Source organism: Solanum dulcamara, chromosome 7, assembly GCF_947179165.1.
Source record: "Solanum dulcamara chromosome 7, daSolDulc1.2, whole genome shotgun sequence".
NCBI classification, from domain to species: Eukaryota; Viridiplantae; Streptophyta; class Magnoliopsida; order Solanales; family Solanaceae; genus Solanum; species Solanum dulcamara.
Window position 1 is genome coordinate 40,272,890 of NC_077243.1, and position 20,325 is coordinate 40,293,214.

Consider the following 20,325-nt stretch of genomic DNA (forward strand, 5'->3'; position numbering starts at 1 on the left):
GAATGAGTCACGACTCTTTTCAATGAGTATTATGTATGTTTTTTGTAATTGCGTTTAATCATAAAATTTTGATTCTTAATGTGTTGTTCATGCTTATTTATACATGAACATTGACTGAGTTGTTACATTGCTACTTATTATGCATTATTTTCAGTTAAAGAATGAGTATTTCATAGGTATGAGTAAAAGAAGATTTTTGAACAATGAAGCTTTGCATTACTAATTATTTTGCATGATTTTCAGAATTAAATAATTTAAAGTATTATGCGTTACTTTTATTTTGAGAATGAATATGAGGGAACATGAGTAGTTCCAAATGCATGTTTATCTTTAAAAAAGTGTAAAGAGTTTGAGAAAGACGTTTGAAACAGTCATAATAATGCTCAATGATACTTCAAGAAGTATTTTTGAGTATTGTGCTCATAGTTAATATATGAGCGTTGATGCATATTTTGGGAGTAGTATTGAGCACCGATTTGGGTAAGAGTTTAGACAACTCGAACTCCATAAACTACATAGTCAGGGTAGGATAGAATCGTACCGTTGGTTCGGACGACTTCTCATTTCAGTCCATGATAAGAACTTTTAGATGGATCCATAAATTAAGTTGTTGTCCTATGCCGTGGCAAGGTATAGGATGGCTCTGACAACATGGGCTAGGCATTGTATCACCACGAGGCACATAGTGATGGTAGTCTGTTAGAAAAACTCCCCAAGAAGTAAAATATTTATTTTTAGATTCTATACATATTGCATTATTTCATGTCGTGAAGTTTTACATGTTTTACTTATATTCATACCTTATATTATAGTCAAGTTATTACCAGTATTTCCTTTCAGTTCATTCGTTATTTCATTCAGCCATTTTACATACCGTATAATTCATATACTGACGTCTTTCAATGATGCATCATTTTATGATGCAGATATAGGTCTTCAAGATCATCAACAGGCAATCATTGAGATCACATCTTCATCAACCTTATTGATGAGACATCCTTGCTTTTGGAGGACTCTTTCACAATTATATTTTTTTAGTAGTAGTAGTATTTTTGAGGTAGCCGTGGGCCTGTCCCGGCACCTATTCATAGTTATAAGGCTTCATAGATAGAGTTGAGTCAGTCGAGTTTTCAGAATATGTTTTGACATTATTTCATTATATTTAGAGATTATTTCAGACAATAATTGAGTTTACTTTTAAAGTGTTTTGAATGCTCAACTTTTAAATGCTTTTATCATTGAATTTAGTCTTCCACTAAGTAGTCAGCCAAATCAAGGGTTCGCTTGAGACCAAAAATAATTTTTGAGTGACGATCATATCCAAAGTGTAGACTCAAAGCGTGACAATAATTTTAACTGCTCTGTAAGCTATTACACTTGTAACAATGAATGGCCTTGTCCATGGAGATTTAAACTTACTTGAAAAAATTTTAAATCTATTTTTGTACAGAAGTATGAAATCTCCTACCTTGAATTCTTTGTGGTTAATTAGACGTCATGTCATTTTTTTATTTTTATTTTTGAAACCCCATGTATTCTCATAAGCTTTCATTCTTAACTCGTTTGGTTATAAATATGTGGAAATTGAATATAATATTCATGTAAATTTGTGAAAAAATATTATATTATTTGAACTTCAAGCTTGAGGGATAAGAAAAATTGAATAGAATTTTTTTTTACCTCAAACACTTTAAAATAAAATAAAAATTCTAACTTCACTTTTCTTAACTCTAAAACAAAAGAATTTATTTTAAAGTGAACATTTTGCTAATTGAATTTTGAAAGTATCCCACTTAAAATCAAATAGAATCTATAATGTGTGTTGAAGTCATTTACCACTTTTTAAAGTTGTCCATAAAATTTACATAGACATTTAAATTTAGACTTATACTTATTGAATATCTCTAGTTCTTCAAATTTAAATTATTTGAATATTTTTTTTGACAATTAGCTAAATATATAAAATGAGTTAAATACACTCGCAGTTACATGATAATTTGACAAATTAAATAATGACATGTGTTATTTGAGTTCAAAAAATTACTAAAATTGTATTATAAAATAAAAGAAAAAGAATTATATTTAAGTAAAAAAAATGGTAACTCACTATAGCTGCCTACCCATCAACAATGAACACCAAAGTGAATAGATGATCCATCACTGATTGCTAGTTATTTTAAATTTTTAGTATCTTTATGTAGTGACCTCTGGTTCTTCCCAATCTTGTTTTCTTATTTTTTTCTTCTTTTTTTGGGCATTTATTTTTTTCCTTAAATTTAAATTTGATTTATGTTTGGTTTAAATTTGACAAAAGAGATGGAGAAAGGAGAGAGATATATGATGTCAACATTCTATTTTTTATGACGAACCAGCTAAGAAAAACGAGGTGGTGTGGGTTATAGGTGATGATGGGAGAAAGCTGAGAAAGATATGATAGCCGAAGAAAGAAAGGGAAGGAGAAGAGTGGGTGGTAACAATAGATTTGGTGGAAAAAATAAGATGGTGTGACGCTGGAGAATGATTGGAGATTCAAAAAGAAGGTGAAGGAGCTATGGATGGTGGTTGCATTTATAGTTGCAGTGGTGAAAGTTGTAATTGAAACAAAAAAGAAGAAATGATATAACTTTGTTTTTTCAAATAAAGTCCTTTCACGCATTTTCTGTGTGTATTACACGTACTATGCTATATCAATAAAAATGTTTAATATATACAAATTCCTATATTATAAATATTTAATAGATATAAAATTAAAATAAAATATTTTAATAGATATACTAATAGTTTTAAGGGATCATGATAGCTTAAACTTTCCATTTTAAAAAGTTGAAGGTTGTGAGGATAAGATAAATCGAAAAAGGAGAAAAAGGGCAACAAGGAAAAAATATCGTAAATGATGATGTGTCAGCCTCATCATGAGATCGCCCTCCTCCTCGTTTGGTCTTACTTTTTCTAAATTTATTTTTAAAAAAAATTAACACAAAAGCTCCCTATCTTTCAACAAAACAAATAAATATTGTAATTTCTCATGCCATTTCATTTTTAAGTATCTTTTCTGCTTCTCCCGCTATATTATACTAGTTTGATAAGCATATTCATTGTATCCTATGGTGGATTTATTGATTCTTACAGTCTTCAGCTATAAGCAAGAACCTTCACTGGTACGTTCTTTTTCGTGCTGTGTCAGTTATCATCACCCTCCCTTTTTGACAATTGCTACTTCTGCACTCTACTCTTCCACTTTCCACTTCACTTTCTTAGATCTCAATCCATATATAATGGAATTATGTTTGACATTTCATTGCATTGATAAACTTTGGAATTTGTCTTGACTCTTCTCTAATCTGATCAGGTGATTGTGATATGTATCGAACCTGCCATAGTTCATATATGGATTTAATGAAATTAGGCTTAGGATTACTTCTTAATAAATTGAATTACTTGGGAGGAATCTGCATGATTTTGGTCTGGAAATATGGTGTGTTCGTGGATTTTGATTAGGATAACTTCATGGTGCTGTGATGTGATAGGAGTCTTAGGTTGGGGGTAGGTGGTGTTTGAAGATGACAGATGTTCAGCAACAACTGCAACAGAAACGCGAGAGCACAGGGGATGATGCCCACTCTGAATTTGAGAGGGGATGGGAGGAGTTAATGTGCGGGCACTTTGATGTGTGTATGTCATTTGCTTCATGTAGTTCGGCACGCAACACTGAAGATGAGGACGATGAAAGCGATGGTCTTGTGAGAAGGAGGAGGAGGACTTCCGAAATTGAAGGCGATGATAATCTGGCTGAGTCTTCTGCTGCTAGGTGGAGGCGTTCACGGATTTTGAGTAGGTGGCCTGCTAGACAGGCAGAAGATATGATTACTACTATCGAGAGGAGGAATCGTGAGTCCGAGTTGATGGCACTTGCCGGTTTGCACACTGTGTCGACACTTGATTCTTCGTTCGTGAGAGAATCACGATCTCCTACTTCAAGGCGTCAGGGTGATGCCGAGAGGACAAGCAGTAGGTCGTCGACTATCTTGCAAATGTGGCGGGAGTTGGAGGATGAGCATAGATTGAATCATGCCCAAGAGAGGGTAAGAGAAAGACTGACACACCAGAGTAGTGTGGATTCTAACACCAATATTTCTAGTAGTAGTATTTCAGAAAGCCGGGAGACTGAGAACCATGGTAGTTTGGTGGATGCTAATGATAGTGAGAATGAGTATGGTACTTGGTCTCATGACGTGATTGGACCACAGATTGAGAACAGCGAGCATGGAAACTCAAGCCGTGAACAGTCTCCTGATCTAGGGGAAGTTGAGAGGGAGAGGGTGGGGCAAATCGTTCGTGGATGGATGGAGAGTGAGATCAGTGACCATTCATGTAATGTCTCCCAGAAGAATGGTGGCCCAAGAAGTGAATGGCCGGGGGAGACAGAGCGTGAAAGGGTGATAATTGTGAGGGAATGGGTCCAAATGACTAGTCAACAAAGAGGAGCTCGTGGTGGCAGAAGGGAAGAACAGTCAAATGGGCTTAGAGCTAGAGTTGATCGTGTTCGTGATGGGTCTGTTATTGAGCATGAGGAAGGCCAGCCAGAGCATGTACACAGAGGCATGCTGAGGCTGTGTGGGAGGCAGGCATTACTTGATTTGCTTGCGAAAATTGAAAGGGAAAGACAGAGGGAACTTCAGGGTCTGTCAGAGCATCGTGCGGTTTCTGATTTTGCCCACTGCAGTAGGATTCAGGTTAGTTGTTATTATTCATCCAGTTTCCCTGTCCTATTTTTCTAATGGAGTCCTCAATAGAAGTCATGATTTTATTGTTTGTGAGGGCTTTATGTTTTTATCCTTTGTTAAATTGTGAAGTTTGACATTGTGAAGCTGAAAATTGAATTAACAGAGATGTTCGCTATCTTGAACTGTGGTTGTTTTTACTTTATTCCTCTTAGAGGTAGATGTAACTACCCTTTTTGAGTATTGCCTGTTGTTATTGGAGGTGTCTTTGAGCTGCTAGATAGATGTATTGCTTCCTTGCATAGTCATTTTATTTTATACCCTTTTACAGTCACTACTCAGAGGAAGGTTCTTGCGAAATGAAGGGCCTGCTGAGGAAGAGAGACCACCCTCAATGGCAGCAAGCGAACTAGTTCATCTTAGGCAACGTCATACTGTCTCTGGGCTCAGGTATATGGCCTGGTCAATTGTGTTTTGCAGAAGGATTTGGCTCAATAATTGACTTTAGTCACCTGTTGAAGCTTGCCCTATGTAATAAGTTATTAAATGTTTGTTTCTATGTGGTATACCCTTTCAGTTTTGTTGTGGAGCTGTAACACCTAGTCGAATACTGCAATTTCCTTCTGCAGCTGTCAGATACTACACCAGTATGATCATGCATGGTACATTGTTGTTGAGGTTCCAGCATTATCCAACTAGGTTCTTTTGTCCAGTTTGTTGATGCCCATGCCCAAGATCAATTATTCCTAGAGTCTAACTTGGATTGCAGTGCTCCTTAATTCTTAACTGCTTATTATCTTGCTAATTAGCAATACTTAAATTATGGAGTTTCAGTTACAGTTGCTAAAAGCATCTGGGAATGTATCCAACAGGTTCTTTAGTAGCAAATGCATTGTTGGCCGGGGGGAGAAGAAAAAGGAAAGTGGGTAAGATGTAGAATGTATATTTCAGCATGCATTAGTTATGGTAAGAAAGTAGCGCACTGGGTTTAACCTTAATTTTGCACTAGTTAAGTTTGATTTAACTTCTACCAGCAAATTAAGATCGCACCTAATTTAGTTTCTGTAGATGGGACAACTAACATATTAAAGAGAAAAAGAGGAATTGCTAGACATATGCTTCTTTTATTGGACATGGAGTATTTGGGAACATGATTGGTGATCTTACTATTCTCATCTCAACTCGAGTTGGTGTTATTTGGCTCTTAAATTTCACTGCCCGACTGTTAACCATATGCAAGCTACCATGGTTAATAATTTGTTAGAAGTTAGTTGAAGTTTGTTAGAGGTTAGTTGTAGGTTGATAGTGACTTGTAACTAACTACTCTAACTCTATAAATACAACTCACTCACACCACATGAAAGGTGAGTGTGTATGCATAATGTGATCATTTGATAGCAATGTAATCTTCTCTCTTCCTCTCTTCTTCTCTGCAACCTTCTCTGTTCCTTCTTTCTTCTGCTGCATCTGCAGCTTCTCTATACTTCGACTTCCATTGTTCCTTCTCGTCTAACTCGTCTTGATTCATATAGTCATCTAACAAGACTCCATCACCGAAGTTATCATGGTATCAGAGCATTTGGTAAGTTTCTAGAACTGAAAACCGAGAAGTGCAGGTGCTCGTCTTTGAAAGGTGTTTGAGTCGCAGTCAAATTTTCAGCATTCTCAGTTTTCGAAGAAAGTTCAATGGTGAATCTAGGTGAAGCTGGTGAAGCTGCAACTGGAAGACTAGGTGCTGAGAACTTCAACTCAAACACAACAGCATCTGAGCTGGTAATACCAAATATTGATCACAATCATCCTCTCTTCTTGCATCAAAATGATACTCCAGGTAGCTCATTAATTTCTCTTCAACTAGTTGGTTCAGAGAACTACGCGATCTGGAGTAGATCAATGAGAATTGGATTAATAGGCAAGAGTAAACTTGGATTCATTGATGGTAGATATCCTAAGTCTAAGTTTGGACCTGAGTTTTCTGATGCTTGGGAGAAGTGTAATGCTGTAATCCTCTCTTGGATTATGAATGCAGTTCGACCAGGATTGCTGGGAACTGTGGTGTATGGAGGAGATGCACACAAGGTTTGGTGTGATCTAAAGGAAAGGTTTGACAAGATAAATGGAGCTCATGTGTATCAACTCCATAAAGAAATTCATGGTCTAAGTCAGGGAACCATGTCAATTTCAGATTACTATACAAAACTCAAAGGCTTGTGGAATGAATATGATTCAATTATGCCTTGTCCAGGCTGTTCATGCCCTGAGTCTAAGAAGTTCCAAGATCACTATGAGTATCAAAGGTTACTAGAGTTCCTAATGGGACTAAATGAAACCTACTCTGTAGTTAGAGGACAGATTTTGATGCAGTCTCCAACTCCAACTCTTAACAAAGCCTTTTCCCTTGTCATGGATCATGAAAGTCAAAGGAACATAGCACACACTAACTATGAATCATCCCTGCCTAAACTGATGGAAAGTACTACATTGTTTAGCCAAAAAAGGAGTGGTCATAGTGTTGGTAATGAGAACTCTGGTCATCAACCTGGTGGAGGTGGTGGTAATCCAATTAGAAGTCACTATGAAGCTCAGTTCAATTCTCAGAAACCACAAAAGCCTGTTATTACCTGTGAGGTGTGTGGCTACAGAGGTCACACCATGGAGCAATGCTTCAAAGTCAAAGGATATCCAGTTGGCTGGAGATCCAAGAAGAAAACTGGTAGTTCTACACCTAGCTCTAGTTCCTTTGCTAACCAAGTTACAGTTGCTCAAAGTGCAGGCTTATCACACAATGAAGAACCTAGTGCAACATACAAGTCACCTGCAGCTTTCTTCACAAAAGAACAATATCAGCAAATAATGCAGTTACTAACCAAAGGCAGTGACACTGATGGAGAGCATTCAGCCAAAGCAGCCACAGCAGGTAGAGTTTTATCAACACTAGTGTCCAAATATGTAAATAAGGAGTGGATAGTTGACACAGGAGCCACTAACCAATATGACATCTCAGCTGTCATCACTAGAAAAATATACCTCAGTGTCTAAGCCTAAAAGAAGGCATGTACTACTACCAACAGGAAATGTTGCATTAGTGTCTCATGTTGGCAGCACAAAAGTATTTGGAGATCAAGTTATTGACAATGTTCTCTTTGTTCCTGATTTCAAATGCAACCTCTTATCTGTGTCGCAACTAACTAAGGAGCTTCAATGCATGACAGCCTTCTTTCTTGATTTTTGTGTCTTTGAGGATCTCTACAGTGGACAGGTCAAGGGGATTGGTAGAGAAGATGAAGGACTCTACATCCTCAAGGAAGGCTTTCACCATACTGATTCTACTCAGAAGAGATGCAGTACTTCTACTGCTCAAGTGTCTTCTACTACTAGTGCTGTATATGGTAGTAGTTCTGAGTCAAGTACACTGTAGCATAGCAGGTTAGGACATGCTCCTATTGATGTAATAAGAAGGTCCTCTAGTCTTTCAGGAGTAGATATCTCTAACAGCTCACCTTGTACAGTGTGTCCATTAGCAAAACAAACAAAAGTTCCTTTTCCTGTAAGCAATCACACTTCAAAGGCACTCTTTGACTTGGTGCATTGTGATGTCTGGGGACCATATAGAGTACCTACTCATAATGGAATGAAATACTTTGTTACTGTAGTAGATGACTACTCCAGATTCACTTGGCTATTTCTTCTCACAGCTAAATCTGATACTATAGTTGTGATGAGACATTTTTTTGCTCAAATCCATAATCAGTTTTCAACTTGTGTCAAAGTGCTTAGAACTGATAATGGGACTGAATTCATGAGCACAGCTTTTCAGTCCATGCTGTCAACTCTGGGAAGATGTCATCAAACCACGTGTGTTTACACCCCTCAGCAAAATGGTGTGGTAGAAAGGAAGCACAGAACTATCTTAAACATGGCAAGAGCCTTGAGGTTCCAGGCATCAGTACCCTTGCAATTTTGGGGAGAATGTGTTACCACAGCTGTCTATATCCTTAATAGACTTCCATCTAAACTGTTGTCCTATAAGTCTCCCTTTGAGATACTGTATCAACATCCTCCATCCCTTTCTCATATCAAAATTTTTGGTTGCCTATGTTATGCTACTTGTCCGGCCATCACTGATAAGTTCTCTCCTAGAGCTATACCTGCTGTGCTTATGGGATACTCTTTGTCTCAAAAGGGGTACATCCTGTATGATCTACATACTAAGTCCTTGTTTGTGAACAGGCATGTTGTGTTCAAAGAAGACATGTTCTCTTTTAAAGACTTTCAAACCTCATCCAATCCCATCTTTCCTGTCTTAACTCTAGTACAACCTGATAATGATAATCCACCTACTAGCCTGTCACCTGATGATCCTCCTCAAGACTCTCAGCTACCAATTACTCCTGAAATCCATTCTCCACTTCCATCTTCCACATCAGCTCCTACCAGAAAGTCCTCCAGATCAACCAAATCTGGCTTCAGGACTTTGTTACTCAGTCCAAAGGCCACTCTTGTCTGTTTCCAGTTTCTGACTTTGTGAGCTACAAACATTTGTCTTCATCTTACAGCTCCTGCATCAAGACATTCTCATCTATCTCCGAGCCCTCTTCTTATCATGAAGCTGCTCTTGACCCTCAGTGGATCCATGCCATGCAGCAGGAAATAGATGCCTTGATGGACAACAACACTTGGATTCTGGTAGATCTTCCTCCTGGTAAGAAGCCTATTGGCTGCAGATGGATCTACAAAGTAAAATACAAATCTACAGGTGAAGTGGAGAGGTATAAGGCCAGGCTAGTTGCTAAGGGGTATAGCCAACAAGAGGGGCTCGATTATGGGGAAACTTTCAGCCCTGTGGCTAAAATGGTTACTGTGAGATCCATTATAGCATTTGCTGCTTCAAAGGGTTGGCTCATCCATCAGATGGATGTTCACAATACCTTCCTTAATGGTGATTTGTTAGAGGATGTCTACATGACCATTCCTCCTGGGTTTGCTAGACAGGGGGAGAACACTAAAGTCTGCAAACTCCACAAGTCTCTATATGGCCTCAAACAAGCACCAAGACAGTGGAACTTTAAGCTAACACAGTCTTTACTTCAACTGGGATTCCATCAAAGTCACTATGATTACTCACTCTTCACTAGACATGATAAACATGATATACTTATTGTGCTGGTATATGTAGATGATCTTTTGATCAGTGGTAGTAACCAGGACATCATTAGAGACACCAGAAAAGATCTACAGAAGGAGTTCAAGATGAAGGATCTAGGAGAGCTCAAATTCTTCCTAGGGATTGAATGTGCCAGATCAAGCAAAGGGATTCACATGTCTCAAAGGAAATATGCTCTTGAACTAATAGCTGAGTGTGGTCTAGGGGGAGCTAAACTTGCAGCAACTCCCCTGGAACAGAATCAGAAGCTCACATCTGCACAATATGATGAGTGTGTTGGAGGTACAGGTAATGAGGGACATGAAGATCACAAACTTCAGGATCCCAGCAGGTTCCAAAGACTGGTAGGAAGACTTCTATATCTGACCATGACTAGACCTGACTTAGCCTTCTCAGTTCAGGTTCTGAGTCAGTTCATGCACTGCCCCAAAGAGTCTCACATGGAAGCTGCTTTGAGAGTGGTTAGGTACATAAAAGAAGCCTCTGGTCTTGGACTACTAATGCCAGCAGAAGACACCAACAAGCTTCTAGCCTATTGTGACTCAGATTGGGGAAGCTGCCTGGAAACAAGAAGATCTGTAACTGGCTACTTGGTCAAGCTTGGTGGAGCCCTGATATCCTGGAAATCTAAGAAACAGGAGACTGTATCCAGAAGCTCAGCTGAAGCTGAGTTTAGAAGCATGGCTCACTGTGCTGCTGAAGTTACATGGCTTGTAGGGCTGTTTGAAGAACTTGGCATACATATTGAGCTTCCTATAACCATGGTGTGTGACAGCAAAGTAGCTATTCAAATTGCTGCTAATCCTATCTTCCATGAAAGAACCAAACACATAGACATCGATTGCCACTTTGTAAGAGAAAAGATCAACCAAGGTATGCTGAAAACAGAATTCACACACACCAAGGATCAACTAGCCGACTTGCTCACAAAGAGTCTTGGCAAGGGCCAACATCAACTGCTGGTGAAGGAGCTTGGAGTCATGAACTTGTTCAAACCATGAGCTTGAGGGGGAGTGTTAACCATATGCAAGCTACCATGGTTAATAATTTGTTAGAAGTTAGTTGAAGTTTGTTAGAGGTTAGTTGTAGGTTGATAGTGACTTGTAACTAACTACTCTAACTCTATAAATACAACTCACTCACACCACATGAAAGGTGAGTGTGTATGCATAATGTGATCATTTGATAGCAATGTAATCTTCTCTCTTCCTCTCTTCTTCTCTGCAACCTTCTCTGTTCCTTCTTTCTTCTGCTGCATCTGCAGCTTCTCTATACTTCGACTTCCATTGTTCCTTCTCGTCTAACTCGTCTTGATTCATATAGTCGTCTAACAAGACTCCATCACCGAAGTTATCACCGACCAATGTCCTTGAACTATTGTGTTTAAGATCACTTAGAACTCAAAGATACATCAGTTCAAGTCTATAGATGTACAAGTACGGTTTTTATGTGTGTCTAAGGATTAGTTTGGTTGTTCCCCCCTAAAGCTGCAGATGAATTGGTCGCCCTTCACATTTCAGTTCTTTTCTCCTTTTCTTTTTGCGGTGTATTTTCTCGAGTTCTCTTTCTCTTCTGTCTATAGTTGACTGCAAAAGTAGCGGTTAAGCCCTGTAACTCATAAAGCTCAGGGTGGGCGCTTCTCCTTGGTTAAGCCGCGCACTAAGGCGTGTGTCTCATTGCCCATGAGTTCTATCTTGAAAATAGCGGCACTAAACAATAAATATAATCAGAAAAAGAGATATGTTAATTATTCAGGACAACATTGTAATTAAATTTGTTACTTTTTTCCTGCATTACATTTATATTCTTAACTTTTTTCTCCATTGCACCTTTTTTACTAAGGCCTACACGTTAATTGCGCTTTGTACTTGAAGCCCTAATAAACCTGGACCGCTTTTTAAAGCTTTTCACCTTTGGCAAGACTGTTCCATTGTAGAACTGTATAAATCAATCAAGATTATGCTGGTCTTTCACCCATTTGGATCTCAGGCGAATTGATATGAAATTACAACATGTTAACTGTGAATAAGAGTATGTTGTGGTAATTGAAATGAGGAGTTTATGTGAAAAGAAAATGAACTAGAGGATTAAGTAGCTTCTACGATGCCACCTTTAGTTTGATGTTAATGCTAAATAGATCTTAGTTCACATGTCACAATGTATTTGTTCTTTCATATGTGATGCTTGCAACATTGTTTAGTAATCATTTAATTGCAGATATCTTAAAAAAGGCTCGCTTAATGGGTAACTCTCCTCTTTGGAATTTCTAGATGCACTTGACAAAGAATCCACATTTTCCATTTTCTGTGTCATTATGGAGCTTCAATCTATGGAAAATTTTCTGCTTTGTGTTTCATGCTTCATGATATCTCTTGCATGAGATGGGCTACCTAAGTGATTTGTATTTCCCTTTGTACTTTGGTTCTCACTTTTTGTACTCTTCCTTGTGAAAGAGAATCTGCATTTATTGCAAAATGATTATTTTATCATGTTGATGCATGGAGATCGCGGATTAGGGTAGAAGGCTAGTAGGGATAGAATGGTGTCTTGCTGTGTGTCGGTTTAGGGTGGTCGTAGGTCTAGGCGTGCCTTAATAGTTGTGTTGCTATTGCCTTTGATTATCGCATTACTTTGCTATAGTTATTGTTCTTGTCTTGTAAATTTTGCATTGCATTTTATTTTTTTATTTTTTATTTTTTTATTTTTATTTTTTTCATTATGCTATATATATTGTTCTTCTTTCGTACTTAGAACTGTGACTTTTGAGCCGAGGGTCTTTCGAAAACAGCCTCTCTACCTCCATTAGGTAGTGGTAAGGTCTGCGTACATCCTACCCTCCCTAGACCTCACTTGTGGGGATTTCACTGGGTATGTTGTTGTTGTTGATGCATGGGTTTGTGACCCTTTTATCTCAACCAGGCAAGGATTTCGCTCCAGATTAGAAAACATTGTACGTGGTCAAGTGAGCTGCAATTCTGAATCTTCATCTAACAGTGGCAACAGTGATTTGAGAAGTAACCAGGCTCATGCAAATCCTTCACAGGAGGTACAAAATGAAAATCTTGAGCAGCTGCAGTCTAGGGAGCAGGAGCTTATTACTCATCAGTTGCCTGATCACGGAGAGAGTTTTGATTCCAGTACAGCTGGTCAGGCTACAAATTCTCTAGTGTCTCCTAACCAAAGAAGGAGTCGAGTGGAACCTGTAGTTGAAGCTGAGGGAGAAAATCAGCGGGATGCAACTTCTAATGAACGGACTCATGGAACTATGGAGAATACAAGTGGGAATTGGTCACAAAATCAACCAATTTCTTGGCCCCCTGAAATAACAGGTGATATGAATAGAGATGAACGTCGTTTACCAGAAACTAATGAGGTTTGGCATGAGGATGTGTCACAAGAAGCTGTGGAGAATTGGTCAGAAGGGCCTTCTGATCCTCCTAGAATGCGGCGTTCTGGCCCATATAGGAGAATTAGTAGATTCCATCCGCCCGATGATGATAATGTGTATAGTATGGAACTCAGGGAGCTTCTTAGCAGGTAAAATGCACATGTCATTCCATTTTTCCATGTATGGTTCTGAGGTATTCTTGTTGTATATTTGTTGAGATTCTTTGTCTGGTAGGAGGAGTGTTTCCAATCTTCTTCACAGTGGCTTTCGTGAAAGTTTAGATCATTTAATTCAGTCATATGTAGAAAGGCAAGGCCGTGCTCCAATTGACTGGGATTTGCATAGGAACTTGCCTATTCCGACTTCAACTGAAAGGGATCAGGACCAACAGAATGATGAGAGAAATGATGCCCAACCGGAAGGAATTAGTAGGCCTTCACATGTGCTACCATCTCCTCCTGTACCTCCTCCACAACCACTTTGGCATCAGGATTTGCATCAATCCAGTTGGCCACGTCACACTGTGCATCATTCTGAACTTGTAAGCTTACCACCCCTTCCTAGAAGCTATTCTTATATGGACTGATAATTTTTCCATCTGATAGTGATACCTTGTGACTAATGCATCTACTTAATGAAGAAATCTTCTAATAACCCAATGATAGGAAATATCCAAAAAAAAATGGTTGCCTTATCAGGTGAATATAGAGGCATCCCTTACAGAAATCAGATGATTCTGAATTTTTTCTATTTTCTTCCCTCTTCTATGCTTTCACATCCCCGGACCCCGCGCATAGCGGGAGCTTTAGTGCACCGGGCTGCCCTTTTTTCTATGCTTTCACAGACCCACAATTAAGAATATTGCACTCTTTCCATGCTGCTAAGAAAAACATCTAACTTGGTACATATTTGTCTTCAATATGATCAGGATAATATTCTGTTCATACCAGTATCTATAGTAGATTCACGTCCACGGTCTTTATATGTTCTGTTAATGATGTTGGTATGATTATGCTGCTTTATTGTGAACTGAGGGATTGTTTGGTTTTGAAGCAAGTCATGCAGGGATTAGTATTGTAATACATAGATTAGTAATGCAGGGATTAAAATTATAAGAACTGTAATGTAGGGATTATAATTATTTGATGATTGATATGTTGTACTAAAAATTATTAAACGGTGTATATTTGAAGTATGTGCTTATTTTTTCAACAAAATATAATATTGGTCCACATGAAGGGTATTTTTTCATTTAATAATTTTTTAATCCATGTACTGCTATTCCTCGCATAGAATAATACTTAAGAATCTGCATAAAGCAAGACTAAGATGGTTTAGACATGTAAAGAAGAGATGCGTAGATGCCTCAGTGAAGAGGTGAAGAGGTGTGAGAGGTTGAATATAGCGGGTACGAGGAGAGGTAGAGGTAGGACGAAAAAATATTGGAGAGAGGTGAATAGACAGGACATGGCGCTACTCCATATTACCGAGGACATTACATTAGATAGGAGGGTGTGGAGGTCGCGTATTAGGGTAGAGGGTTCGTAGGTATGGAGTGTTGTTTCGATTTTCGAGGAGTTTAGCCGTTTTCTTATAGTGTTTTGATTTTGATTCCACCATCACTTGTTGTTGACTGTGTTTAGGTTATCACATTATTTTGTGGTTGCTACTATTTTCTTATTAGTTTCTTTGTTTCTCCACTGTTGTTTTCCTTTCTCATTAATTTGATATCTTATACTCGAACCGAGATTCCTTCGAAAATAGTCTCCTCACCTCAACGAGGTAGGGATATGGTATGCGTACACTCTAACCTCCCCAAACCCCACCTGTGCGATTCCACTGGGTATGCTGTTATTCTTTATAATTTATATGGATTTTAGTTATGAGAGAGAAAAATTCAAACCAAACCGTATAATGTATTATGCTAAGTTTTATGTGGAAAGAAAATGAAACCTAATATTGTGGAAACAATGAACAATTTTATGTGGAGATTAGCTTCTCCATTTCTCCAACCAAGCATCACCTGAGTACATTCTATTCTGAGCAGGAGTGGGAGATGATGAATGATCTTAGAACGGACATGGCAAGACTGCAGCAAGGTGTGAATCACATGCAAAAGATGTTGGAGGCCTGCAGGGATATGCAACTGGAGTTGCAACGTTCAGTTAGACAGGAAGTTTCAGCTGGTTTGAATAGATCTGCTGATCGACAAGGTCTGTCTCTCATATATGACTTACAATAAAACATTGAAGCTATTATGGTTTCCATACCTCTTCTAACCCATCTATCTGTTTCTATTCAACATCATTTGATTTCTTCTTATTGGGTTTTGCCCTGCAAAATTTATCACAGGAGTTGCTGAGACTTCAGCCGATGGATCTAAATATGGCCACGTGAAAAGGGGTACTTGCTGTGTTTGTTGTGATATTCACATTGATGCCTTGTTGTACAGGTAAAATTTTTGTTATTCAGTTTCATATACCTTGCAGCAACTACTTCAAAATGTACAAGGAATGAGTCATATCAACGAATAATATGACAATGTTCTTTTGGTAGTTAAGATTTCTTTGTATTTCAGCAGATGTGGGCACATGTGCACTTGCTACAAATGCGCAAATGAATTGGTTCGAGGTGGAGGGAAGTGTCCATTGTGCAGGGCACCAATTGTTGAGGTGATCCGAGCTTACTCAATACTGTAAATAGAAAGGACAGGAAGTTAAAGAAAAACTAAAATAAAAGTTGGTAAGGTATGGGGGAGTTATATGCCCCCTCTACCGGAGCTTCTTAGATTCTTACCTGTAAAGTGTTTACTTGTCTCCATTCTTCTGATTATGTGGTATGCTACGCTCTGTATAATTGGAAAGCAACCGCCATGATGCACTTCTGTTGCATCATTCATTTGTAAACGAAGATTAGTTTTCTTTCAATTTGTGACTTCTGTTTTTTTTTCCTTTTTGTTAAGCAAGAAGCACCCATTTCTTTACTTCTTTTGTTTGACTTGTGTTTTTCTTTTTCATTCTAGTTATCTTTTGCATCGTTACAATGGTGTGAAAAGAAAGGATGAAATGACCACATTATCAAACATAGTGTAGTGTTCACTATGCTGCTGCTCTTTGCAGGGAAAAAGAAGGAAACAGCTTTGGTGGGAGATTCATGAACTATTCACAAGTGCGAATATCATCTCTAAAATTTGGATTTGCAGTTATTTTTGAAATATTGGTGATATGTAGCATCTTGTTTTACTTTTGACAAATTGTCCAGTAACTTATTGTCTAGCTGATTAAAAAAATTGAGATGTTTTGGTCAAAATAATCATCGGAAACAGAAAAGGAAGTACATGGTACCTTATATTTTTTTCCCTTTCTTATTAGTTATGTGGAGATTCTTGATTTTTATTTACAGAAATGGCATGGCATATATGGGACAATCAACTTGTTTTGAAATGCTAAAGCGATTCAACAGGGCGTTTCACATATGAATAGATTCAACGTTCAACTGTCCAATCGACACTAGTCCGGCCTTATCATACATGAAATCATCGTTGCCATAAATTTTGAGAAAAGTATCATATTGGTGAATTTTAAAAGTAAAAATAATAAAAGTATCATATCGTTGTTGAGGATGTATAACTGAATAATGTAGGTGTTTGATTGATTGGCTTTTCAGGGATAAAGTGATTGTTGGTCATCATCACAAATAATAAAATACTCCCTCTATTCCATATTAGTTGAATTTCTAAGGTAATGCACACATATTAAGAAAAATATTCAAGAACAAAATTTGAATTATATTTTCCTTTATTACCCTTTTATTTAATCAATATCATAAAGATGATTATATGTGAAATCATAAATACAAATAATTATTTATTGGAGTATAACTTTGTAAGTAGTGTAGTTTACTCCTAGAAAATTATAAAACTTTAAATATGGAAAGGATAAACATGAAAAAAGTTTCAAATATTTCTCATGAAAAAAACTCTAGAAATTCAGTTAATATGGAATAGAGAGATTAATGTTTATTTCAATACCCGGCATTGATAGTGATTAATGAGTGAAGTTAGGGCTGTACAGGACAAACCGATAAACCGCACCAAACCGACAAATCGAACCAAATCGAAAAAAACCCGACTAGTGGTTTGGTTTGACTTGGTTTGGTGTTTGGAAAAAAAACCCGATCATTATAGGGTTGGTTTGGTTTTAACTAAAAAAAGTCAAACCGAACCCAAACCGACCCGATTATAGATATACTACTTTTAAATTATGTTATACATACAAATATTTATTAAAATATAATTTATAAATATTTTTTAAATTTTTTTCATAATTTTTGTCTTCTTTCTTACATTTAGATTTGGACTTGAGAAGTCCATCTAAATAATATACAAAAAAAGCTCATCTTATAAAGTTAAAACTTCAAACAGTGTTCTGCCACCATCTTATATGTTGATATTTTGTACTAGAACTCTTTTTAAGAAGCACTGCTCTGTTCTTTTTATTAGATACTATGAAAAACCCGAGAAACTCGAAAAAACCCGAGAAAAATTGATATCGACAAACCCGACTTTTATTGGTTTGGTTTGGTTTATAGATTTAATAACTCAACACAAATAATTTGATTTAATTTATAAAAATTTCGAACCAATCCGATCCATGTACACCACTCAGTAAAGTTCACGTTTACAAGTCAAAGCAATAAAGATTAAGTGGTGTTTAGGGGAACGATTGTTGTTTAGTGCCTGCCACCTTGACTAAAATGCGTAAAATAATGATTCCACAATGACCCCTGGGAAATGGTGCGCAACGCAATGACGTTTGGTTGCTAATCTTTTTCAACTCCATTAGTTATGTTTTTCTTCTACTTTTAATTGTAATGTTTCCTGCTTTTTCTAATCACTCGAAAATCTTGGCCACTGAGGAAAAGGTTTCAGCCTTGCCTCTGCGCTGAAATAACTTCACATTTCTATCCTTTATGAGTAGTTACCACAAGTTGTTGTAACTTTTTAATTATTTGGTTACCCAATTTATATTTATTGATGTACTCTCACCAATCGTGAAGAGTTCGGTATTAAAATGGACATTTTTTGAACACAACATATCAAAACGGATCATGTCTAAACATATGCATCAAAACAAACACTGCTAAAAAATGGACAAACAATCATTCAGGGGCATCTCCAACCCCCACTATACTAAATTTTACACTAAATTGTTTTTTCTTTATATTCTTTTTTCTTTCTCTTCAACATTATATTATTATTTTTTATTTTATTTATATTTTCTTATTTCATAAAACAAATACCTTCTTTTGTTATATTTGTATTTTTTATTTTTGTGAAGGTTATAATTGTATTTTATCCAATTATAATTTACAGTAAAATTAACTTAACTTTTATTAAAAAAATCATATATACGAAAGTTAAATTATATACGCCAACTTTAAGATCTAAAATTAATATTATAAAAATATTACTTAAAAAATAATTAAGTATACTAGGGACTTAATTAAGCATATACAATTTATTTTTTAATTTTTTTGATAAAAATAAACATATTATTAATACCAATGGACGTTATGTACATAATAGACTGTGTTGGATAGACCCAAACACAGTACTGCATCTCAGTCTACAAGCTATCCTTCCTCTATCAGGTTGTTACATTCTAGGATAGAAATTCAACTTATCTAAATGTGATTGAAGTCGTAGCCTCGTAGATCCCCTGATATGTGCTTCTTGGATAATTGTTCTTACTATACTTGTCCAGTGTTGTTGCTTTTGTTGGTAGATCCTCCCATTCCTTGTCAACCATGTATGATATACACACGTCACTAAGGACATCCTATATAGTTCGGCTTGTGGGTTGTTGCTTTTAGCATGCCTGTTTGCCCATATTAGTTCCTCTCGCCAAACTAGTGGTCCTCTCTCTATGCCAAGCCAGTTAAGAACATTGTTTCATATTTGGCCAGTGTAGTTATATTTAAACAGTAAATGATCAATGCTCTCCAATTCGGTGCTGCATAAAGGACAATCCAGTGAGGTTTGTACTCCCCATTTGCTTAGTCTATCCTTCGTTAATAATCAACTATAAGCTGTCAGTCTCATGATGAAAATCCATTTGGGGTGTCCATAGTTATTACTAACCAGTTTTCTCCACTGAACTCTAGGAAAATCACCTCTCATGGTTTGGTACATGTGTTTGTTTGAGTAGTGGTTCATCTTCTCGTATGTCCACCTACTCTGCACATTTATGCATTTGAAATATGCAGATTGAAGATCTTCTGTACCATCCATGAGTCCTGTCTTGGCTCTACGTCCCATACATTTCTTCCCTTCACATAATAAATGTGCACCCATTTCACCCATACCTATCCTTCTTGGAGCAGATATTTCATAGTAGTTTGATATGGCTGCACGATTCCACACCTCCACATCCAGAATATTCAGACCACCAGCCGCCTTTGGATAGCATAGTTTATCTAAAGCTATTAAAGCTTTCTTGCTCAGCTCAGCGCCACCTGTCCATAGAAAAGTTCGACAAGTAGCTTCAATCAATTTCACTATCTTCTTAGATAACACAAATACTTGTGACCAAAACACTTGGATAGAGAATAGAACTGTTTTAATCAACTGGACTCTACCAGTGTAAGACAACAACTTTGCAGTCCAGTTGGTTATCCTACCTAACATCTTCTCAAGTAGTGGTCTACGTTGCATAATAGAAAACCTTTTAGTTCTTAGTGGCACACCAAGATACAATTTATTAAATGTTAAATTAAAAATTTTGTATAATGAAAATAATATTAAAATATTTAAAAATGTGATTTAGTGTGGATGAATAGTGTCACACCAAATTTGATGAGACACTATTCACACACTAAAATAGTGTAAAAAATGGTATTGGGTTGGAGCCCCAAAACACTTTATGTAAAATTTGGTGTTGGGTTGGAGATGATTTTACAACATTAATGTCTGTCTTCTCCAAAAGTAAAATTCTAATTCCAGGCTTTACCAAAAAATAGGCGTACTACAATTATAATTTTTTTTGGTTAAC

General features: G+C 37.0%; 1 protein-coding gene across 2 annotated transcripts; it reads left to right on the plus strand.

The window, feature by feature from the left end:
- Nucleotides 1–2,847: 2,847 nt before the first annotated feature.
- On the plus strand, nucleotides 2,848–16,621 carry LOC129894104 (uncharacterized). 2 transcript variants are annotated; one of them, XM_055969624.1, is made up of 9 exons: nucleotides 2,848–3,158; nucleotides 3,350–4,733; nucleotides 5,053–5,171; nucleotides 12,805–13,422; nucleotides 13,508–13,814; nucleotides 15,321–15,486; nucleotides 15,626–15,725; nucleotides 15,852–15,945; nucleotides 16,393–16,621. In XM_055969624.1, the coding sequence occupies exons 2-9, from the start codon at nucleotides 3,561–3,563 to the stop codon at nucleotides 16,483–16,485; spliced, it is 2,670 nt and encodes an 889-aa protein (XP_055825599.1). In that variant the 5' UTR covers nucleotides 2,848–3,158; nucleotides 3,350–3,560; the 3' UTR covers nucleotides 16,486–16,621. The 2 variants fall into 2 exon arrangements, with proteins under 2 accessions (XP_055825599.1, XP_055825600.1); XM_055969625.1 differs by having other exon boundaries at nucleotides 2,850–3,158; nucleotides 15,855–15,945.
- The last annotated feature ends 3,704 nt before the right edge of the window (nucleotides 16,622–20,325 follow it).